At 55.2% G+C, this 23515-nt stretch overlaps 1 protein-coding gene across 10 annotated transcripts in view; it reads right to left on the reverse strand.

Moving 5' to 3' along the window:
- Window positions 1–23515, reverse strand: part of SLC12A7 (solute carrier family 12 member 7) — a 91646-nt gene that overhangs the window by 30202 nt on the left and 37929 nt on the right. For 3 of the 10 annotated variants that reach the window (XM_066243152.1, XM_066243169.1, XM_066243224.1), the window contains exons 2-3: window positions 6539–6636; window positions 5888–6010 (exon numbers count right to left, since the gene is read on the reverse strand). In XM_066243152.1, coding sequence (XP_066099249.1) covers window positions 5888–6010; window positions 6539–6636 — 221 coding nt within the window. Of the gene's footprint in view, window positions 1–5887; window positions 6011–6538; window positions 6637–11701; window positions 11922–19547; window positions 19567–23515 lie in introns of those variants that run through there. The other 7 variants (XM_066243160.1, XM_066243178.1, XM_066243216.1 and 4 more) reach the window with 6 other exon arrangements.

Here is a 23515-nt window from a genome sequence, read left to right on the forward strand (position 1 = left end):
GGGAGGCCAGGCCTACACCAGGCAGGGGCCAGACTTCTGCCCTCCCCCTCAGGATCCCTCCCCTGGGAGCCACAGCCACACACCCTGAGGCCTCAGGAAGAGGTCCAAGGAACAGGAGGACAAGGAAAGAATCAAGAGGGACAGCTTCAGCTGCATACATGGACCTTGACAAATGGCTGAGGGGAGACCATACCCCAGAATAAACTGAGGCTCCAGGAGACTCCAGAGCGGGACCCCAGCTGCCCAGGAGACCACATCATTGCCAGAAAGCAGGGAGAGGAGCAGCCAAGCTGGGCCTCCCTCCCCTGCGAGGGGCACGATGGGAAGGTGGGAAAGTTTGGGAAAAGATGGGAGCAAGAGGCTCCAGGCTCTGTGCAACAGGACTGCAGCTCCAGATTCTAGACCCTCAGGAGACCGCAGCACGAGAAGTGGGGGCCAGGAGGATTAGAGACAGTTTCGTTCCCTAAAACCACATAAGACGCAGTAACAACAGCTCTTGGCGGAAATCAGCGATGTCTCAACCCACGTGGAGGAAGTGATCAGGGGGCACCATCGAGAGCTGAGGACTGGCCGCCCAGGCTCACAGCGCACACCCTTCCCTAAGCCTGCAACCATAGACAGAGAAACACGGCAGGATGTGGGATCACTGTGGGAGGGCAGTGCTGGGAGGGTGTCTGATGGAAACGTCTGCCGTGACCCTGGAAAGCCCATGGGATGAGCAGGCCAGCCCAGAGGGAAGGGTGGCAGCACGGCCGGGAGCCCACCAGCAGGCCAGCCCAGAGGGAAGGGTGGCAGCACGGCCGGGAGCCCACCAGCAGGCCAGCCCAGAGGGAAGGGTGGCAGCACGGCCGGGAGCCCACCAGCAGGCCAGCCCAGAGGGAAGGGTGGCAGCACGGCCGGGCGCCTACCAGCAGGCCAGCCCAGAGGGAAGGGTGGCAGCACGGCCGGGAGCCCACCAGCAGGCCAGCCCAGAGGGAAGGGTGGCAGCACGGCCGGGAGCCCACCAGCAGGCCAGCCCAGAGGGAAGGGTGGCAGCACGGCCGGGAGCCCACCAGCAGGCCAGCCCAGAGGGAAGGGTGGCAGCACGGCCGGGAGCCCACCAGCAGGCCAGCCCAGAGGGAAGGGTGGCAGCACGGCCGGGAGCCCACCAGCAGGCCAGCCCAGAGGGAAGGGTGGCAGCACGGCCGGGAGCCCACCAGCAGGCCAGCCCAGAGGGAAGGGTGGCAGCACGGCCGGGAGCCCACCAGCAGGCCAGCCCAGAGGGAAGGGTGGCAGCACCGGGAGCCCACCAGCAGGTCAGCCCAGAGGGAAGGGTGGCAGCACCGGGAGCCCACCAGCAGGCCAGCCCAGAGGGAAGGGTGGCAGCACGGCCAGGAGCCCACCAGCAGGCCAGCCCAGAGGGAAGGGTGGCAGCACCGGGAGCCCACCAGCAGGCCAGCCCAGAGGGAAGGGTGGCAGCACGGCCGGGAGCCCACCAGCAGGCCAGCCCAGAGGGAAGGGTGGCAGCATGGCCGGGAGCCTACCAGCAGGCCAGCCCAGAGGGAAGGGTGGCAGCACCGGGAGCCCACCAGCAGGCCAGCCCAGAGGGAAGGGTGGCAGCACCGGGAGCCCACCAGCAGGCCAGCCCAGAGGGAAGGGTGGCAGCACGGCCGGGAGCCCACCAGCAGGCCAGCCCAGAGGGAAGGGTGGCAGCATGGCCGGGAGCCTACCAGCAGGCCAGCCCCACACCCACCACAGAGGACAGACAAGGCCCAGGGGCCCCAGCACCCCCTTGTGACCTGTGACCATAGTCAGGCAGCACACTTGAGATTTGGGGACATCTGGTTGTAAAGAGAAGATGCTATTTAGTGGGGAAAATGTCTTGAATTTAGGTGAATTAAAAAACAAAACCAACCCAGGAAGCTTTCCTGTGACTGACAAGGCTGACCAAAAACAAGGCCCTTGTGTGGTGGCTCAGAGTAGGGCTCCAGCCCTGGGGTTCATGAGGACACAGGCCAGCCCCAGCGAGATAGCCAGAGGGCAAACGCCCCAAGGAGAATGAGCTAAACCCCCATTAAAGGAAGTAGATGGCCTTCTGGGGGAAAATGGAGCAGTCAATAGACAGGAACCTGCCCCTGAGTGCAGACAGGACCACAGAGCCCCCACAGATCCTAGCACCGCGCGGGGAGAACAGCCTGCAGGGTAGGGAGCCAGAGTCAGAAAGCCTGCACACTCGGATCCCACAGGCGGCTCCTTTAAGGCCTGGCCCCAAGCTCCAGCCACCGGCCAGTGCAGCCCCCGAGCCCCGCCCACCCATGGACACCTGTGCTTTCTGTGCAAATATAAGTGGTTATGGGACTTACATGCAGGGTGGGCCTATTTCAACTGTATAAAGATGAAAATGGAAATGCAAACTGCCGGCTTCTATTTTATAATCTTAGTGAACATACGAAGAGATCAATAAGCCACAAGAGGAGGCTGAAACAAGCCCTCCAGTCAGAGTAGCTGGAACTCCAGGCCTCACGTGGGCCCGCCTGACCAGAGCCAGTTCTGTGCCCAGCGGCTGACACGGTCCTGAGTCACCCTGGAAGGGCACAGTGGCCTTCAATTCTCTCATAAAAGGCAGCTTTGAAGGATCCACCTGACCAGCTCCGAGGCCCTGGAGATGGAGCCTTGGGGGAAACAAACATCCCATCTCTGGGGACGAGCTCCTGTGTCTGGTCATCAGAGGGACAATAAGGGGCAGCCGCTCCTCCCGTCCCCAAGGACCTACACTCAGTCCCAAGTGGGATGACCAGATTCATAGCCACTGACACCTGCCCACCTGGCTACACAGCCCTGCTGAGGGTCACGGGGTAGCCGCCCCTCCTGCAAGTGAAACCCAGTCCCGTTCTAGGTTCCGATCTGGCTGTGGGTCCCTACCACGTGCTTTGTTCAGATTCACCAGGCTGAACACTTGGGTTACATCTCAACAGAAACTTCAACGAGGGGTCTGGGCTGCATTTCTGTCTGTGCAGCGAGGACACCTGGGGCCGGCTAGGCTATGCCACGTGGCCTGGGGAAAGGTGAAGCAGCAGGCGGAGGCCCTGGTGACGCCACAAGCTGAGACTGGGGGTTGGTTTCAGGAAGCAGTTGGACCCAGGTCCCTACAGAAAAGCATCTGTTTCCTGGAGCAGTCCAATGGCTCCCTGGAACACAAGCTCCAGCAGACAGAGGGACAAATACGTGCATGAACAGCTGGGTTCCTGCAGTGAAAACAGAGCAAGAGCCCATGAAACCACAGGCAGTGCCCAGGGCACCCGTCAGAAGCTGTAGTCTCCCATATGGCATCACCTGCTCCTTGCCTGGCGGGGGGTGGGGCAGTGGCTACATGAACAACTAGGATGGCCACAGGCTCCTGAGGAACCAGGACAATCATGGCAAGGAGACCAGGAAAGGTGCAGTCCAGACACAACACTGCTGTGAGGCCACTGTCCTCTGCTTAAAAGGTAATCAAGGGCCCTGGCCAGTTGGCTCAGAGCGTTGGCCCAGAAATGTAGAAGCCCCAGGTTTGGTTCCTAGTCAGGGCACATGGGAGAAGCAACCATCTGTTTCTCCACCTCTCCCCCTCCCCCTTCTTTTTCTCTCTCTCTCCTCCCCTCCTGAAGCCATGGCTCGATTGGTTTGAGCACATTGGCCCAGGTGCTGAGGATGGCTCTATGGAGCCTCCACCCTAGGCACTAAAAATAGTTCTCTTGCGAGCATGGCCCAGATGGGCAGAGCATTGGCCCCAGTCGGGGTGCATGCAGGAGTCTGTAGCTCCCTTCCTCTTACTTGGAAAAAGAAGAAGAAGAAAAAATTACAGGCAATCAGGGCTAGACATGGAGGCCACACCTCAGGTTCCCGTCTCTACTACTTCCATCCTGAACAAGTAGTTTTTCTCAAACACAAGAAGCAACACCCTCGAGTGTCAGGAAACAAGTGTTAATCCTGCTGGGTTTACAGTCAGAGGGAGGAGAAGGAAGAGGGCGTTGGCTTGGAGCCCAAGGGGCCAAGATCAGGCCAGACATGGACACAAGGGAGGCGCTTGGAAGGAAAGTGAGCAAGGCTGTGTGGACACTGAGCTCCTGGCACCTCGGCCCCAGTGCTGGCCTGATGGGCAGGGGACATGCTGGGGTGGCAAAGAGATGGGCAAGGAGGTGGCCATGGAGACCCCCTCCCACTCTGTCCCAGCTCAGCGTTGTGGGGGTCACTTAGTCATCCCACCCAGCAGGCAGAACACTGTAGAAAGCAACATACCCCTCAGGGAGGCCAGGGGCTCAAGCCCCACATGGCCTTGTATCCTGCTCACTGGGTAACAGCCCCGGTTCACAAGCCCCTCCCTCAGAACACTGCACCCTTCCTGTGGTGTTCTCAGAGCCAATAAAGGGGATATTACCACTTAAAAGAGAAAAGCCAGTTTTTACCCTTCAGCAAGACAGCTGCAGAAGAGGTGACCAGAAGAGTAGAACTATTGCCAAGGCTTAGGGAATGCCCATTTCTGTCCAGATTGCAGGGGAGGCAGGAAGAGAGATGGCCCATCAGGACCCCTGGAAGCTGCGGCCTACACTAGAGGGATTCTGCTAGTGGTTAAATGGGTTTTTTTGTTTGTTTGTTTTTTTAGTTTGTATCTTTGGTTTTAAAGTAATACATACTTATTGCAAGAGAATTTAAAAACCAAAGAGAAGTACCATAGTTCTCTATGTATAAGATGCTCCCATGCATAAGACATACTTTAATTTTGAGGCCTAAAATTTTTTTTAAATGTATTACATAAAGTTATTGAACTCAAATTTTATTCACCATAAAATTCCAGCAACCCTGAGGGGATCCTGGAAGGTTTCGGGGTATAGGCAGGTGGGGTACCTTGATCTCGCGCCTCCTGTATAAGACGTACCCAGTTTTTAGACCCCAAATTTTTCAGAAAAGGGTGTATCTTATTCATGGGGAAATACAGTAAGTTAGAAACAAATAATCAGCCATCCTTCTCCCACAGAGACACACTCAACACAACGATGCGCACTGTGGCTTTGTCTGCACCCACATGGACACCATCCTGAGTCCGGTTCTGGCCCAGAGCCGCGCACAATCCATCAGCCCCCTCCATGGGCGTCTACACCCATACAGACACCATCCTGAGTCCGGTTCTGGCCCAGAGCCGCGCACAATCCATCAGCCCCCTCCATGGGCGTCTACACCCATACAGACACCATCCTGAGTCCGGTTCTGGCCCAGAGCCGTGCACAATCCACCAGCCCCCTCCATGGGCGTCTACACCCATACAGACACCATCCTGAGTCCGGTTCTGGCCCAGAGCCGTGCACAATCCACCAGCCCCCTCCATGGGCGTCTACACCCATACAGACACCATCCTGAGTCCGGTTCTGGCCCAGAGCCGTGCACAATCCACCAGCCCCCTCCATGGGCGTCTACACCCATACAGACACCATCCTGAGTCCGGTTCTGGCCCAGAGCCGCGCACAATCCACCAGCCCCCTCCATGGGCGTCTACACCCATACAGACACCATCCTAAGTCTGGTTCTGGCCCGAAGCCACACACAATCCACCAGCCCCCTCCATGGGCGTCTACACCCATACAGACACCATCCTAAATCCGGCTCTGGCCCGAAGCTGTGCACAATCCACTAGCCCCTCAGGGGCATCTGTGTGGCGTGGTTCTTAGAAATTCTCCCAAAGAACCTCTTTCTACACGAATCCTGAAGGCAGCTCTGCTTGTTTTTTAGGATAGATTCCTAGAAACACATCCCTAAGAAGTAATGTCACAGGAAAATGGTAAGAGACTAACTGTCCTATCATTGACAAACAGAGGGAAGGGGAGCAACCCTGAGGGGGTCCTGGAAGGTTTCGGGGTATAGGCAGGTGGGGTACCTTGATCTCGCGCCTCCGGCTGTCCTCATCCTCCTCGTGCTCCACCACGCCCTGGCTCAGGTTGGTGTAGTTGGCCAGCTTGTTGAGGAGTGAGGACACCATGGGGTTACTGTCCATTTCCTCCTATTTGGGACCAAGACATGGAATTAGTCATGTGGATCCCAAACTAAAACAACCGCAAACTGACCAGGTCAATCACTCAGCAGAGCTCTGGCCGTGTGGACACTCCAGAGAGCCCATTTCCAGGGCCATCTGGAGGCCGGTTCTGCCCCTGGTCCTAAAGCACACAGATCTGAACAGGGCCAACCAGCCTTGTCACAGCCAGTCTGAAGTCAGGGGTCTAGGGCTAGAGATCAGGCTCCAGGCCACACTGAGCAAAGCCACTCACCCAGCAAGAGGGGTCAGGGGTTCTGAGACAGCCCAGGAGCCAGCCACTCCGAGCCTCACAGGGAGGTACTGGGTAAGAGGCACACAGTGGAAGGGCCGAGGGACAGGATGGCTGCCAGCTTCCCCCTGCACAGCGTCCAGTCAGGCGACCCAACCCCTCAGTCCACCCTTAGACTGGGGGGCACTGACACCACGGCTTCTTCACTTGTCCAAATTAATGTACTAGACTGACCCCTGCTTTTTGCAGGAGAAAGTGCAACTTACCTCAAAAAGTGCCATGTTCTTTCCTTCAAAGAAACTCTCTCTCTCCATGTCGCCATTGTTCATGATGGGGATATTCTCTCTTGACTGTCCATCTCCTACTGGGAAACAGTTCAAGTCAGTTTTGGAGCTGAAAGGAGATGGAAGCCACAGGGAACCAGGGGAATGGCAGGCCTGGGGCAGGGGGTATCTCAGAGGGGACCCCACAGCTGGGCCAAGCGCGGGGCACTGGGGACAGAGCGGGCGCCGATGAGAGCACGTGGCTCCGAGAGCCATGTGTCACCAGTCTTCCTCCTCTGAGCACACAGACATGCAGGTGGCCGGCCAACACCACACTCTGCCCGAGACCCCAAACCAGCGAAGCCCTCAAGGGTCCCGGCCCCTCGCACTGGCTGCAGAGAACTGAGAAGCCAGGACGGGGCACTGGCCACGGCACTGAGTGCTGCCAGGCCAGGCACGTTGGTGACCCTCCTCGGCACAAGTCCTGAGCCACGGCACTGAGTGCTGCCAGGCCAGGCACGTTGGTGACCCTCCTCAGCACAAGTCCTGAGCCACGGCACTGAGTGCTGCCAGGCCAGGCACGTTGGTGTCCCTCCTCAGCACAAGTCCTGAGCCACGGCACTGAGTGCTGCCAGGCCAGGCACGTTGGTGACCCTCCTCAGCACAAGTCCTGAGCCACAGCACTGAGTGCTGCCAGGCCAGGCACGTTGGTGTCCCTCCTCAGCACAAGTCCTGAGCCATGGCACTGAGTGCTGCCAGGCCGGGCACGTTGGTGTCCCTCCTCAGCACAAGTCCTGGGGGCCTGAGGCCGGCTCAGGCTGGCATCCACCACAGGAAGTGGGACAGGCCAGAGCCTGGGTGCCCTCCACCAACACAACACAACACAACAAGCCGCGGAGCCACTTGGCAGCTACAGAAAAGTCCTTGGCAAACGCAGAAGAGAGCCAGAGTCCCATCCTTGCCCACCCAAAATCCAGGAGGAGAAGGCAGTGCTGGAGAATCGGACCCCTGTGTACCCCTCACATCAGTCTCCACGTGGGGAAGTCACACCACCCTGGGTAGCTCGGGCAGACAGGCCAGGTCTGGGCATGGGTGGAGCCCCTGCAGTTCCCCCACCCAGCAGGCAGGATCCCCCAGCACACACATCCAGGCTGTACTTCCTCAGCCACCAAGTTGAGCACTACCCCCAGAAATTCAGTGCAACAAGCTGGATGCCTCGGGGGGCTCAGACATGAGTACAGGAACCCCTGCAGAATGGCTCCCCCCATCATCCTGGCAATAGTCTGACCATGAGAGGGGTCCATGTGCCCAGCAGGGGCATAAGGCCCCAGGCACAGGGCCTGGACACCTCAGTCTAGTCTGTTGAGAGGACAGAGCGGTCAGCAACCCAGAGTGGGAGGGTGTCCTGGTGTTGATAAGCCCAGAGTCCACAGAGGAAGCAGTGCTGGCACAGAGGTACCCCCACACCTTCATCTTGGGGACGGGGGAAGGGGGGGTGTTCCTTGCCCTGAAGCCAAAACACAACTCATTGACAAAAAAGCACTGCTTGTTGCTTTCAAAGAACAGAGAGAGGGGCCAGGACACAGAAAACCTCATCTACAGTGAGGGACAAACAGGCTGAATCTCAACACTGAAAAAGCCAAGGTCATGGCTACACAGCCAGTGCCCTGCCCGCAGGCAGTGCCACCCCGGACCCTGCATTATCCCCATACCCCCACAGAGGCCAGACCCCCTCCTCCCCACCAAGAGCGTAGAGGCAGCAGAGCTCCCAGAACCACGGCCAGCCGGCAAGGGAGAGGTGGCAACCTCCTCTCCCCTACTTCCCTAAAGACAGCGGGCAGCCCGCAGCTTAAGGAGAACACAGTACACGAAAGCTGTCCACCTCAGAGCAGGGTCCGAGCAAAGCGGTGCCAACCCCGCCTCACTGCTCGGCACACTCCAGCCAAGAGCACGGGCAGCGGGAGGCAGACACCTGTCCTGGGGTGCAGCGGCCGGGAAGGGAGGGGACCCACCGCAGGCACAGGCCTCTGGCAGACGCCATGTCTGCACCCCTCCCCACAATGAACCAGACACTTTTAGACCAAACATACAGCTCTTTTTATACGGATAAACCCGCTCAACAACCAAATGGCCCATTAGTGGCAATTTGGTTTTAAAAATGGTTCACTACGTAATAACACTGCTATTACTTTAAAGGATACGGGGCCTCATTTGCCATGAATGAAAGGTGCCCACGGTGAGCTGGATGAAAAGCGGGCAACACGGCATCTGCACAATAGGATGGCAGCCTCTGAAAGGGCAGCTCGAGGGAAAGTGGGGCTCCCTGTGGGGGCTGGGATCACAGACAATGACTTCTCTGTGTTGTTTTGACTTTTTAAAGCTCCCTATTGGAGTGGGGGGGGGGGCCCTCAGGTAAAAAGAACTCCAAGGACAGCCTTCTGTTTAAGAACTTCAAGTCCCAATCCATCCCTTTCGGGTCCCACAGACCTTATGCTTCACTGGAACTCCTGGTGACAAATATCTTAAATGTAACTCCACCAACTACTGGCCTGTAACTTTCAGCACCATGAAAAAGCCTGCACGGACAAGGGCCGCACAGAGACAGCGGGTTGGTTTTGTTCTGACAGCACTCTAAATCCTAACGAGTCACAGCAGCCTCATCTGCGGTCCCCCAACTGTGTGGAGCAGATCTCGCGAGTGGTGACATAAGACGTGGCCTGCAGGTGGCCACCTCGGACCCCACCTCCATGGCTGTTCTGTCAGGACAGCTTGACCCAGGTCCCCAGGCTGTACCACAAGGCAGGCCACGGAGGAGCCCAGAGGACTCAGTCCAAATTCAATGTGTGAGCTCACTCCCAGATTTCCAAACCTAAGCCCTGACCGGATAGCTTGGTTGGTTGGAGCATCATCCCTAAGCACAAAGGTTGCTGGTTCGATCCCTGGTCAGGGCACATACAGAACGGCTCAATGCCCCCTCCCCCCAATTCTTCTCCCTCCTCCCACCTCCTTTCTCGCTGAAATCACTAAATAAAACATTTTTTAAAAAGTCTAACTCCAGATTACAAAGCATGGGCCTGAACATGTGCTCTAAATTCAAATTGGAGAGAAAACCCACAGGGGCATCACTCTGACAGCAATCCCTGACACGGAGCCCTGGCCTATGGCACCCCAATACATTCGACCAGGGACGCTGATGCCACCCCAGAAGCCACTGGCTGGGGCACTCAACGTGAGCACATTAAGGGGCCCAGGAACAGGGACTGCTGGCTCCACTTATACCTCCTGATCTAAATCCTAGCCAAGTCCCCTAATACTGTACCCACCAACCAGTAACTGCCACCAGTAAATCACCACCAAGCACCTTTTTTTCTGGGAATATCAATTTTACTTTCCTAGTGATAAGGATCAATGGCCGACAGAGCACAGCTCCTGACAGTGTTTCTGGAGTGGATGGAAGATGCAAAGAGCTCTGTGTCTAGACCAGCCTCTACCTAGAGGACACTCGGGTTAGGCCCTGACGTGGTCGCCCTGACTCAAGGGGGACAACTGCTCCAGGAGAGAGGGAGGGGACACAGCCAGTTCTAGGTTCTCCCTCTGACTAGCCAGCCTGGCTGCACGACCTTGGGCAATGTCAAGCTCCTGGGTCTCATGTTTCTTATCTCTGGGGAAAGGCAGCCAATGCGGGAAGGGCCTTGCTGCGCAGCTCCAGCCAGCAGCTCCCCAAGTGTCCCCGGGCCTCCGCGAGGTCCCCTCTCAGCTCAGTGCCAGCCACAGTTCCAGGCTGTGTGCTGGGGAAGCACAGGCCTGTCGTCGTGGCCCTCAGGTCTTGTTCACAAGTAAATGCTATCCATCTGAACCCTCCGCTGGCCGAACAGGCAGAACCACGTCCATCCAGCAATTCCCCGTACTTAACCCCAGGGCCCAGGCATCTGTTACTCACAGGGCGCAGGTGGCTCATAGACATGCCATCAAATGGGCACTAAACACACCCCCATCTGTCCGCTGTGATAAGGAACACCTAAGACAAGGTGTCCTGACAGGACTCGAAGGAAACTAAAAAGGTAAGAAGTGTCCCCAGAGCTCTCGGTGGGAGCAGAAAAGGAATAGGAACAACTTCTGTAGCGAGGTGAGCACTTAAGTGACTTGCTTACGTTGTAGAGGAGCCTCACAACAGAGGCGGAAACCTAGTGGAGTAAACGCCCCCAACCCCAAACAGAGAACAGGACAGGCGGGAGCCACCAGGGTACACAGTGAGGAGGGCGCAGTGGGCCACTGGCTGCTGACCCCAGTACCTGTTTCTCCTTTTGGGGGTTACCAAAGCAACACATGTATGAGGGCGGAAACGTACAAACACGCAAAGTAAACAAAGGAGCAGGAGACAGCACCCTCAGCATTTGGGTGAATCCCTGCAGTCTGGCGACTGCCCCAGCATTTATAACCAACCACGTTTCCTCTTGTTAGAAGAGTTGTAAACCATTTTAGTCGCTAGTCCTTTAAAGAGAATACATCTCCCTTAAGTGTCCACTTAGTCCACCCTCAGGGGTGGTGCCCAAAAGCACTCCTGTGCCCAGCAGAATGACAGCCCATTAGGTGCCAAGAAGCATCTCTGTGTGGCGAGCACCAAGCTGGAGTGCAACCGCAAGCCGGCAGGCCAGGAGACTGGGACCGGGCTTGCGTTCAGAAGCTCGTCCTGACACCACCTAGCAGTGCCTGTGGACACAGGGCCTCCACTCCCTGTTGCCAAGGCCACCCTAGGCGCAGGGCAGCAACCTCTCCCAGTAGGACGTGCCCGCAAGAGTCTACTTCTCAACTCTGCTGCGGCTGAGTCACTCCGGTAAAAATCAAACGCTTCTGCCTGAGAGACTCACCTGCATCTCTGTAACATGGAAACATGATTAACACAGCGCCTGGATGGCTCTTACGATTCCTTGACTACCTATACCTCTAAATACACTCAAATTTCGTTTTCTATTTTTTAAGGAGGGATAGGTGACAAAGTTTGAACAAAGGAAACTGTGTCCTCAAGACCCCCAGGGCCTGATCCTTTCCTACTGTGCATCTCAGAGGGCAGAGCAGGCTTCAAACCTCCTCCCGTTCCCCAGACACAACCCTGCGAGGCCCACCAAAGCTCTGGAGGGTGAGGGTCTTCCTCCAGCTAAGACCCACCTGAGTTTTGGGGAAGCCGCTCACCTGGGCTTGCGCCCCCTTCGTCACTCTGCTCATTCATGATGACAAAGACTGAGGACCAGCCTGAACAGAGGGAACCCTGGGGCACAGGGGCTGGAGGGACAGGCCAGCCTTCCTGTGTGCTGGGCCCCACCAGCCATCCAGGCCCCAGGCCCCAGGCTCCAGGTGTCCTTGCTGCACAGTGGTGGCTTCTGATGAACCGGGATAAAGTGGAAGGCTGTGTGATGAGGGAGGGCAGGATCAGGTGTCCTGGGCCAAGCCAGCCTGAGGGCAGGACCCACACCTGCTGTCCACAGGCAAAAGCGCTCTCTCGCAGATGACCCAGCCACAGTTAATCTGCTCTAATGGAAGAGCCAGTGTCTGCCAGGCAAATGTTTAATCACAGTTATTACCTTGAGGTCACAGGATTAACCCCAAACCATCCCCCAACAATGCTTCCTCTTCTGGCCCAAAGGTAAACCCATTTCTGACTCACATCCACATCTGAGGACTGAAAATTCACAATGGCCTCACAATTACAAGAATAGTTTTAAAATTTATTGATTCTACAAGCTAGATGTAACTACCTGTTGTTTACTGCACAGAAAAACAATGTGCTAAGGTGGGAGGTCCTAATTCAGGCGAGCCCTCGACCACTTGCTCCAAAGCTGAGACACAAGAACACGTTATAGCCACACTGCCGCTTTGCACAGAGAACAGGTGGGATTCTAACTCCTTAAGGAGACATGTTGGGGGGGGAGGATTATGCCACGAAACCCATCCCAGAAAGACTCCAAAACTGCCTCCCCTCCCTCCATGGTTTGGTACTGGCTTTTCTTGTCACTGAGAAAACATTAAATGAGTTAGGTTCTAAAACAAACCCTTTAGCCAGGTAAACCTGCAGAACCAGCGAGCATGAGTTTCACTGTGCTCCTTCTGTCAGCCAGACCATTGGAAACACCACCAGCTGGACGGGGATGGCACTTGAGGTGGCTGGGTGGGCTCCCATTTGCTGGAGCCGCCCCCAGGGGAAGGCTGGGCTGTGACTACATCACACAGGGAGGAAAGAACCCAGGCGCCAACTGTCAGAACAGAAGGAAATTTTCCTTAAAATGGAGTAAAACAGGAGACTTTATGGAGACCCCATGAAAACACGTAAGGAGTCCATCAAGTCACCCCTGACGTGGCAGCAGCGGGAGGGGCGGTGTGTGTGCCCGCTGCGGTGCCCGTGACGGGGCCCGGCTGCAGCTGGTGCCGGCAGTGGACCCCTCGGAGACCGCCGTCAGAGTGCAGAACTCACCAGGACACCCGCTTGCGTCACATGGCCACAAGCCATTAGCATCTGGTTCACAAGGGCCTGGACTCCTGCCACTCAGTTCTGTACTCTTGATGTGCTCAGGCTAGATATTTGATTTTCTGTGACACAGTAGCCACTTCTTGTAATTAGTCTTTTTATAGCCATTAAAATGCATATTTAATGGTCTCACAGCAGAGGGTAGAAGTGGCCCAGTAGCCTGACTGTCTCAAGGTCATTGTACCAATGGCCCAAGAAGCATTCAGGGGTCCTGAGCCAAGGACACAAACACTCACCACCTAATAATAAGTGGAAATTCTGAACACTCACCCACCACCACCTCCAGAGGCAGAGTGGATGTCCCAAACATGGGGTGACCTGGGCAGCAAGACAGTGACAACTGGCTACAATACGGAATAAAACGAAGTCATAAAGTCATGTGCCACTCATTTTTTTTAAATTAAAAGGCTGTGAAGTGGACTGTATGACTCATTCCTAATTAGTAAAGTACAGTAAGAGAAAAAGGGCGATGTGAGCGCAGAAACCTGACAAACACACCTCTGCTAGTGACCTGCGTGGGCTGGGTCATGGTGATGGTGGGCACCCTTGATTTGATAAGATGAGAAGGACATGCCTTACCAGGCGGTGGTGCAGTGGATAGGTCATTGGCCTGAGATGCTGAGGACCCAGGTTTGAAACACTGAGGTTACCAGCTTGAGTATAGGCTCATCTGGCTTGAGCACAGGCTCACCAGTTTGAGTACGGGCTCACCAGCTTGAGTATGGGCTCACTGGCTTGAGCATGGGCTCACAAACTTGAGTGTGGGATCACACACATGACCCCATGGTGGCTGGATTGAGCCCAAAGGTCTCTGCCTGAGCAAAGGATCACTGGCTCAGCTGAAGCCCCAGTCAAGGCACATATGAGAAAGCAATCAATGAACAACTAAGGTACCACAACTACGAGTTGATGCTTCTCATCTCTCTCCCTTCCGGTCTTTCTGTCCCTCTCTGTCTGTCTCTGTCTCTCGCAGGAAAAAAAAAAAAAGATGAGAAGGACACACACCCTCTGAGGGCTTCCTCCCCAAACCCACAGCCCCAGTCTAGTCATGAGGACAATCACAGATACACCCATACTGAGTGCTTCCTGCAGCCTACGTGCCGACCTCCTCAGAACCATGCAGCCACTGAAAACTAGGACAGACTGAAACCTGTTGCAGCCAACAGGACCCTAAGCAGCCATGACAGTTGAGTGCAGCGTGGGGTCTGGAGACAGAGAAGGACATCGGGGGTGAGGTGAGAGGGTGAGGGTCTGGAGTGCAGTAGGCAGTGGTGTACAGAACCGGCCCTCCATTGTGACCACCACAGTGAGTGCAGAGTGGACATCAGGACCCACGGGAACCTGCTCCACCTTCACGTTCCCCACAAATCCAGATCTACACCAAATGTAAAGTGCATTAAGTAAAAAGACAATTTTCATCTCAGTGGAGCCACAGAGAAAAAAATTAGAAAACCAAGGCCCAGAAAACACACAGACAGGTGCAGCTCGTGAAAGTCAGTATACCAGAGATTGTCATTCATAACCATTATGTTAAGTGATTGGTCAAGAATCCAAGAAACACTCTAAAACCACAGGGTAAAAGGCAGGTTGGCATATATTGATTACAAAGGGGAAGGGTCGTCTGAGGTCACATAGGCAATGGGAGGTTGACCCCAACATTTAGGCATGATAGGACATCCCATGGCATTTTTGGCTCGAAGAGTTTTCCTGATAATAGCCTCAAGGCAATGGGCATATGTGTATAAGTTCTATAGCATTCTGCAAGATATCTGACCCAGATATCTTTGAGCAAGTCGATGTCAGGAGTGACAGCAAGGTTGGGAACATTCTAGACTATAAGCTAGCAAGCTCTCTCTGTAAAGGGCCACACTGTCCCCTCTCATGGCCACCGAAGACAATTTGTAATGTGTGAACAAGGAGCAGGGCCATGTTCCAACAAAACTTTATTGACAAAAGCAGGCAGCTTGCTGGCCATATGCTGCAGAGCCCAGCAGCCAGCTTTCAACACACAGCCCATGTGACTCTCATCAGCTGGGCAGTCGGCCAGCAGATTCTGCCTTTAGCCCAGCCTTAGGTGTCCTGGCTTTAGGAGCTGGCCCCACCTGTGCCCCACTTTGCAGCAGGGAGAGGAGCCCACTCCCTAGAAAAGCCCCCTCCCCAAGCCCTTGGCTCTCTAGCCCCAAGAATCAAAGGAAGCCAGCATCTCATACATTACTCCTCAACATGGCACAATTAGACCTTAGTGACTACACACACCTGCTGGTCCCTTCAAGATTTCAACGAAGTTCCAGTAACACATCTGCTCATAGCACCTTCAGATTATCTGTCCCTAGAGGTCCTGGCTCTGGACAGATGACACCCACTAGTCAGCAGGCCTGGCCCAGGCCTAGGACCCAGAGCTGCAGCCCACCAACACCACAGACTAGCTTTCCCAGGAATAGACCAGAGACCCCAATCACAAACCCTTGCCATCCAGCTGAGTCTAGGGACATCTAAAACCACAGAGCGGCCACCAACACCCTGGGAAAGTGACCCCGTGAGACACAGAACTCCCACCGACCCAGAGAGTGCTCCCACCGACCCAGAGTGCTCCCACCGACCCAGAGAGTGCTCCCACCGACCCAGAGTGCTCCCACGCCCCCAGAGGCTATCTCTAGTCTCTTTTTGTTCTGCCCTCAATCAATTTTCCCTGCGTCGGTTTTGATGTCCACGTTACTGGCTCCCTGAAACGCAAACTTAACCCCAGCAGCAGTGAACATTAGTGACCAGGGATGATGCCAGCCCAGCAGAGAGCAGCTTCTTTCTCCAGGCCACACCTGAACTTGGTCCCTCTGGAGACCACACAGAAGCTGCAGGGCACTCAGGCTTTGCGCCCCTGAGAGAAGTATATACGTCCTTGTCATTATTGAGCAAACACAGTTGAATCCTCTGCAGGGTCGGAGGGGAAAGCTCTCAGCCCAGAGAAGCAGGCAGGATAGTGGAACTCAGCCAAGGCTGCCCAGGCTCAGCAGCAAGGCGACGGCCAGCAGACTCACCTTCCTGCTGTTCCCTGGGAGCCTGACCCTGCTGTGGACATTGGTCAGAGCCTGTGTCCTGCCATGGCATAGGAGCCCAGACCACGGTGGTCTGCTGCAGACACTGGGTCAGAGCCCGAGCCCTGCCAAGGGCAGCATTCCCGAGCAGGCCCCAGTGCACTGTGTCCTCCTCCACTCTCCAGTTACAACCTCCACCCTCCCTCCACCTCCACACACAGTCTCCCCTCCCTGAGCGAGCCAGCACATTCCTCCCCCACGCCTTCCTCATTCAGCTGAACGTGGGATTTCACCACTGTCTCTACCAGAACGGCTCCTCAGGGAGCAGCAGAGTGACCTCTGAGGCTCAGAGCCAGATGCGTTCCCAAGGGTCAGCTGGCTAGGCTGGACCAACATCGGCAGCCATTCCTGTTCCTGCCACCAAGCACAGGCGGTCTGCCTAGCACGGGACACTGCGGACCACACAGGGGCCCGCACCAAGGCTCAGGTGATGGGGGAACACATGGTCTTTCCATGAAGCTGCAAGGCACCTCCAGCAGAATGGTGTCCTCTCTGGTGACTTCAGGGTGCATCCAATCAGCTGGACCCCAGAGGCACCCCGCAGCCACTACCCCCGTGGCCAGTACTCCTTGAACTGGTTAAGTGCTGGCATAAAGTGGTTTTAGGTTCCACAATCCAAACAGTTAACTAATGACCCCTGGCCCTTGCCCTTTGCCCTCCATGCTTTTCAGCCAGGACCAAAGCTGAGACCTAAATCCAGCAGCTGAGCAATTGAGACTAGCAAGGTGCCCCTGGGGCTATGCATTCAGGCCAAACAAACAGGAAAGCTTGAGTTTGAGTTCCCACTTTTTTAACAGCAAGTTTCTGGCTAAAACAGAAATGCCTTCTGCGCTGAAAACAGAGGAAACATTGAGAGGACGAGAACCACCCACAATCTACCAGCCGCTACTGCCACTGTGCCCTGAAGCTCTTTTCCCTCCAGTGCGGTCTTTGGGAGGGCTGATGAGCCTTCCCCTTCCTCACCAGGGCTTCTAGGAAAGTATATAAAAGAGTCCTCTGAGAACACAGCTGCCCAGCCTGCGAGAACAGGATACGAATACGGGACACGCGCCCCGTGCACAGAGCACACCTGGTCCCTTCAACTGCACCTCATGCAAAGGCCTGCAGTACAACCACTACCTCTCATGAAGAGGACCTGCTGCTTCCCAACGTCCAGGTTCTTTGTGAACCTCAAGTGAGCAAATTAAACCTTTTTCCTTTGCACTCAACACCTGTACCCACCCTGTCTGACCTCTTCCAATGAACAAAGCCTGTTACTTAAGACTAATGCAATGGTCTGGGCAGCAGTGTCCCAGGCCCACGGACGGGAGCTCCAAAGTATGGATGGAAGCCATGGCTTATCCCAATACCAGGCATCCCCCTCACACACAAGACTGACATCCACGTGCGCCCGGCCTCTAGCTGGACATCCTGCTTGGATAGGCAGGTGGGCCCGTTGACACTAATCTCAGAGGCTTCCCACTAGGACACAGCTCTCACTCCTGGAAGCATCAAAAGCATCCTGCTGCCAGCAGCGCTGTGGCACCAGGTGTGAGTGGCCTTGCGGGCTCGATGGACTGGAGCCCCCAGGCTTGCAGTGCAGCCTTAAGTTAAGCCCACCTGGACGCAGGTGTGTTCCTCTCGCTCTCTCACTAACTTGGCACATACCCCAGGGCTCCTCATTGTTCCCCACGGTGCCCACTGGCAGGGAGAAGGGTCTCATGGGGAACAGTGAGGAGATGTCAGGAATTCTGAGGGAAGAGGTCAGGAGGGCTTCAGCTGCTGGAGGGAAGCATCACCTTTAAAACGGGATCAGGGCCTCCACTCTCAACTTACTTATCACTCCATGCAGGGCCCTCGGGCCCCTCTGTCTGGACAAGACCCCACCTCTACTACATTTTCAAATCTGAGACTCACACAGTCTAGAAAGCAAAGACAGTGCCAGTGCTCAGCTACCAAGAGGCACTGACACAGAGTAACAGACCAGGAGCAGCCGTAAAGCCCTGGCAAAGAAGTCAGACACACACGTGCATGCACACACAAGCATACAGACACATACAGCACACACATATGGGGGCATACACAACCACACAGACAGATGTGAGTACGCAAACACACATAGATATACACAGCACACACAAAACATACAACACACAGTAACAGCCTTGTACAGGCACACATACACACACTTGTGCATGCACAAATATACACATGCATACACATACACAATGTGCACATGGGCATCGCTGGGGAGCACAGCTCTGAGATGTTCTCCTGGGAGGAATATGTCCGCAGTGCCTCTGTCTGAAGGGCATCTCCTCTCACCCCACCGAGGGAAATGACAGGCCCTGGGGAACCACATTCCCAACACCCACCTCATTCACAGGGCTGCTTGCTGCTCTTGGACCAACCTCTCCCATCCCAGGGGCCGGCAATAGGCAATCTGAGGGGGGCTGCACAGAGCCCCCACCAGCCCCCTGGGGCAGCTCCCATTACCGACTTGGCTCCTGTCTGGCTGTGGTCAAGTCCCTTGGTTGGAGGGAGGAGGAAACCTAAGAACAACCTGGCGCTTCTCTCCTCTGATTCCTGCTCAACTCAATCCCTCCCCAGTGACCATCCTCCAAGCCTTCGAGAACCCAGGCCCAACTCACAGGCACTGTGAACAGACAGAGCCCGGGAAACAAGAGATCAGGGTGACCTCTAGGACAGGCCAGCTCTGGGGAGGAAGAGTGAGGCACAAGGAGAACTCAGGGGTGGCCTTAGCGTCCCCCGGGGCCTCACATCACTCTGAGGTGGGTGTGCCCACTCGAGCAGAGGGTGACACAGACGTGGCTGCGTGGTGCACCCCCACCTCGCAGACGGCGCCAGGCCGCAGCCACCGTGCTGGCCCAGGGCACGGCCTCCGTGTGAATGCCCTGACAGGCTCCACGTCAGCATCACACAGCCAAATCGAAAGAGGTTCTGACGCTCAGTGGTGAACACAGGCCCCGAGCGCTCCTGGCTCTTCTCCCAACAGAGACCCCACGCCTGTGAGTCCCGCCGGGCCAGGCCAGGGGTGACTGGACTTGAGAATGACCCAGAACGCAGGAAACCAAACTGCTGCCTGGAACGCAGCTCCCGTCCCCATCCACACAAAACAAAAAAGCACTTCCACTCCTCCCCCAACTGTTTTCTCAGAAAGAAACCACCCAAGGAAAGAAAAGAGGAAGCCAGCCAGGAACCCCAAGGAGGCACCAGGGCCTTGCTCAGGGCTCTGCTCAAAGCTCCAGCAGTGGGGCCCACGCAGATGCTCCCACCCCAGGCAAGACCCCAATACCAACAGTTCTCAGCCTTCCTGGCAAGGGACCCAGAGACACAGGCCCACGGCCCATGGCCCCGTGGGCCCTCACCAGCCAGAGACCACTATACAGGGCCTGCTCACCAGCACTCCTGGCAGGAAGTTCCAGCACTCACACGGTGCTGGTAGCCGTGGACGTCGAGCCGGGGCGCCTCACTTTTGGCTGGTCCTGCTGAAACTCCAGGGCTTATCTGCACGGAGCAGATCTCCACTCAAGAAAGGGAGTTCCCGCCCGGGCCAGATAGCTCAGTTGCTTGGAGCATTGTCCCAAGGCACAGAGGCTGCTGGTTCAATCCCCGGTCAGGACACATACAGGAGCAGATCAATGTTCCTGTCTCTCTCTCTCACTCTCTCCTTTCCTCTAAAATCAATAAAATAAACAGTAAAATAATAATAATAATAAGGGAGTTCCCCCCTTTCTCACAAAAGAAAGGTGCCCTCTGTGCACTGTTCTGTCTGCTGGACAGCACTGCCCCATCTCCCCCCAGAAGGGGGCCCAGGTTTTCCTCAGGCCAGTCCCCAGCGGGTGCCCACAGCCAGTCACCTGCCAGGGTCTGGATGGCTCTCTGTCACATCTATTGCCGGTGCTGTCCATGCCACAGTTATCCCACCTCAGCCCCACAGGGCCTCCTGAGCTCAGGCATGCCCCACAGAGATGGGCTTCCCCTCGAGGCCCCGGGCCAGCCTCAGGCGTCTGCACACGCTCCCCAGCACAGCCCTCGCTACAAAAGGACTACAGGACACCCTGGTGAACACACTGAAACAGAAAGCTCCTGGCCCTGCGAACAGTAGTTAAAACATAACACTGAATACCAACTTTGCCCTCCAGTCTCACAGCTGCAGAGGACAGCTCTTGTAAAATTCATGCCCACAGAGGTGATGACAGGAGACCCAGGCGGCTGGCAACATCAGCGACAGACCAGATACCAGAGGCTGCAGCCCCAAACCTGACCGCCGTCCCATCTGCTGTGCCCGCATCTGCTGTGCCTGCACCCGCTGTGCGTGCATTCACTGTGCCTGCATCCGCTGTGCCCGGCTGTAACAGCGCACACTCCCTTTCTTTAACAGGACCCTTTCTCTTTAGGACAACAGATTCTGGCCAGCATCAAACTGTCTTAAGAACAAAGCCTCAGGTCTGCTGACAAAGGAATTTCTGTCAAGCTAAAGATAACATCTTGACTTCAGGTGTGTTTCAGCCCCAGGCCCGTAAAAGCAGGAAAGTGGACCCACCCTATGGACCACACCCTCATGAAAATAAGAGAGAACAATGTCAGGGCTGACAGCAGGACCTGACACAATGATCAACTACCCCCTACTCTGGCCCCAGCCAATCAGTAGAGCCTCACGACTCTAACGTGATTAATAATTTATTCCGGTATAACCCACTCCCTGGAAGTCTTGGGGAGTCAGCCAGGCCTTCGAGTTCTAGCTTACCTGTAACTCAAGGCTTGGCAAAACTTCCTTAAAATAAGCCTTTACTTTTTTGACTGCAAACTCCTGTCTGCATCTTATTGGGCTTTTATGCAAGCAGGCAAATGGACCCCTTCAGTCTGGCAGCCCAGCTATGAGACAGCACCCCCATCCCCCCCAGAACAGCAGCCCTGGAAGGTGTCACGGTCCAATGTCACCCATCCCACAATTCAGGAGCCCAGTCCAGGGGGTCATCTGGTCAGGCCCCAGGACCATGGCCACAAGTCCACTGGGCAGAGGCCCTAACAGAGGCTTCCTCCACAGCCAGGTCCTCCAGATGGCAGGGAGGCAAGGATAGCCTGCCGTTCACCTGCTGGGTACAACCTGGCCAAATACCTTTTGCTGACCCAGCATGGACTGTGAGTAGCACATGAACATAAGCCAGCCATCTCCCAAGCTCCCATGTGGCCTCAGCCCTGACCAGCCCTGAGACCACAAGGTACCTTACCCTTGTAGCACCCTCTTCCCAATGACCTCATGAGAACTCCGTCTGAAACCAGCGGTACAGAACAAGCCAACCACACACCTCTACATAGGGGGCATCTGGCTCAACTATTTGAAGGAAACATCCTTGAAATTCAGTTGAGCTTGGGCCACTGAGAAAGTGATGGGACAGTGCCACATGGCTTCTGGTCCCCTCCCAGGTCCCAAGGCAAGGGTGAGGAAAGGGGGTTCCCACTGTCCCATAGCACACGAGACACCAGGGATGCATAGGCCCCAGCAAAGCACTAGGACCAGAAGGAAATGACACAGGCTCACCCGGCCCCACAGAGCTGGGGGCACAGAGAGATGGGGTGCACACACAGCACAGTGGTGCCCCCATACCCAAGCCCCGCTGGACTGCGTGGTCTACTCCTTCCCTGCAACAGTGATGAGAACCCTCCAAGCTCTGCTAGAGGCTCCCAGAACTCTAAACACTGGCTCCAAGCCTCCGCTTGTGGAATGTCCCTGGGCCAGGTCCCCACTGCCCTTGGCTTCAGACCCTGACTCAGTGCCAGGCACTGCCATCCAGGGCCAGGGTCAACCGTGGGCCACAGCATTTCACTAATTGTGGGGGCTATAACCAAGGGCTGGGTTTCTAGAGGGCTGCATTTCAGGGCCCTCCATCCTGGGGGCTGTGTTTCGGGGAGCTGACTGCTTGTCCTTGTCACCAGCCTGACTCCAGATGGTCAATTGTGTCCAGCACACAATACAGAAACCGCCACAGACCCAAGTGCCCATGTCACCGAAGGAGACCACAAAAACAGAGAGCCTATAAACATAATGAACATTTAATATATATTAAATTGACATGAGATACGTGGATCTGTAGAAAAACTCAGCACCAAACTTATCTGTAAACTATCTTTAAAAATCTTAATTCTATGCTTTGTTTTGCTCTACACTCAATTATTAAAATAATATTTTAATATCCTCCATGTTAATATTCTAAATTGTTTAAATCGACATATTCTAAAATCCCAACTGATTTATAGCAGGCATATTGTTAATACTCTGACTAAACATAAACTTTTTAATTAATTTTGTTTGTTTACATAATAGTTTAAACTTAAATTTTTAATGTATTATATTTATTATATTAAGGTAGACATTTTAATCATCTATACTAAAAACTTTATTTTATGAGCTTGCATAAAAAGCAATGATGGTTATTTATACATTTTCATTACTTATGCTGCTAATTCAGCATATCAATTTTGAACATAATTAAACATTTCCATGGAACTCATCATATATATTTAAATGAGAACAATAAAATATTTTCCTTCTAAAATAAAAAAAATAAAGTAAAACAGCCTGTCTATAGAGTCAGCTGCTTCCTGCTCACGGCCACAGCCCACCTCATGAACAGTGACAAGGGGCGGTAGGCGCATAAGTCCAGCCTTCATGACTCCTGGTGGCAGGGACCCTCTGGACAGTCACACAGCTGGGCATCAGAAGCAGAACAGGCCCCGAAGCTTGCAGTCGCCATGTGGACGGGACACCCCACCTCCTCGCCACTCTCCCTGCCAGGGCCACCATCCCCAGCCCCCAAGGCCTGCACAAGTGTCCCCTTATGACAGGCTACCCTGACACCCAGAGCCTCGTGGTGCCCCGTCTTCCCCACTGCATCACCAATCAGGTGCTGGATCCTACAGCCTCCATCCCCAGGACCCTTCCGTTCACTGATGCACCAAGGACCACAATGGACTGGCTGTGGCGGACACTCCATACCCTTCACAGGACCGATGGCAGCTGCCATAACCAGTGTCCAGTGGCCCCAGAGCTGCCTTGCCCTTTGGGGCTGCCAATGGAGGTGTCCCTCAAGCCCAACCCCACGGAGGCCATTGCTCTGAGCAGGAGCAGCTACCACTGGTGCCCACAGCTCAGATGTCCACTCCAGCAAAGCGTTGAGATCAGGTCTGAGGAACTTTCCAGAAGAAAGGACTATAGTACAGGGTTCATACACTGTTCACAGGCACGCAAGCTAAGACCAGAGCGCAGATCACCACTGCCAGCACAGCCTGAGATGGCACCCCCAGCCAAGTGCCTGAACAGGGTGTCCTGGGAGGGGTGGGAGGAAAGAACACGTGACTCAACGC

The sequence above is a fragment of the Saccopteryx bilineata genome, chromosome 1 (assembly GCF_036850765.1).
Source record: "Saccopteryx bilineata isolate mSacBil1 chromosome 1, mSacBil1_pri_phased_curated, whole genome shotgun sequence".
Taxonomy (NCBI): Eukaryota; Metazoa; Chordata; class Mammalia; order Chiroptera; family Emballonuridae; genus Saccopteryx; species Saccopteryx bilineata.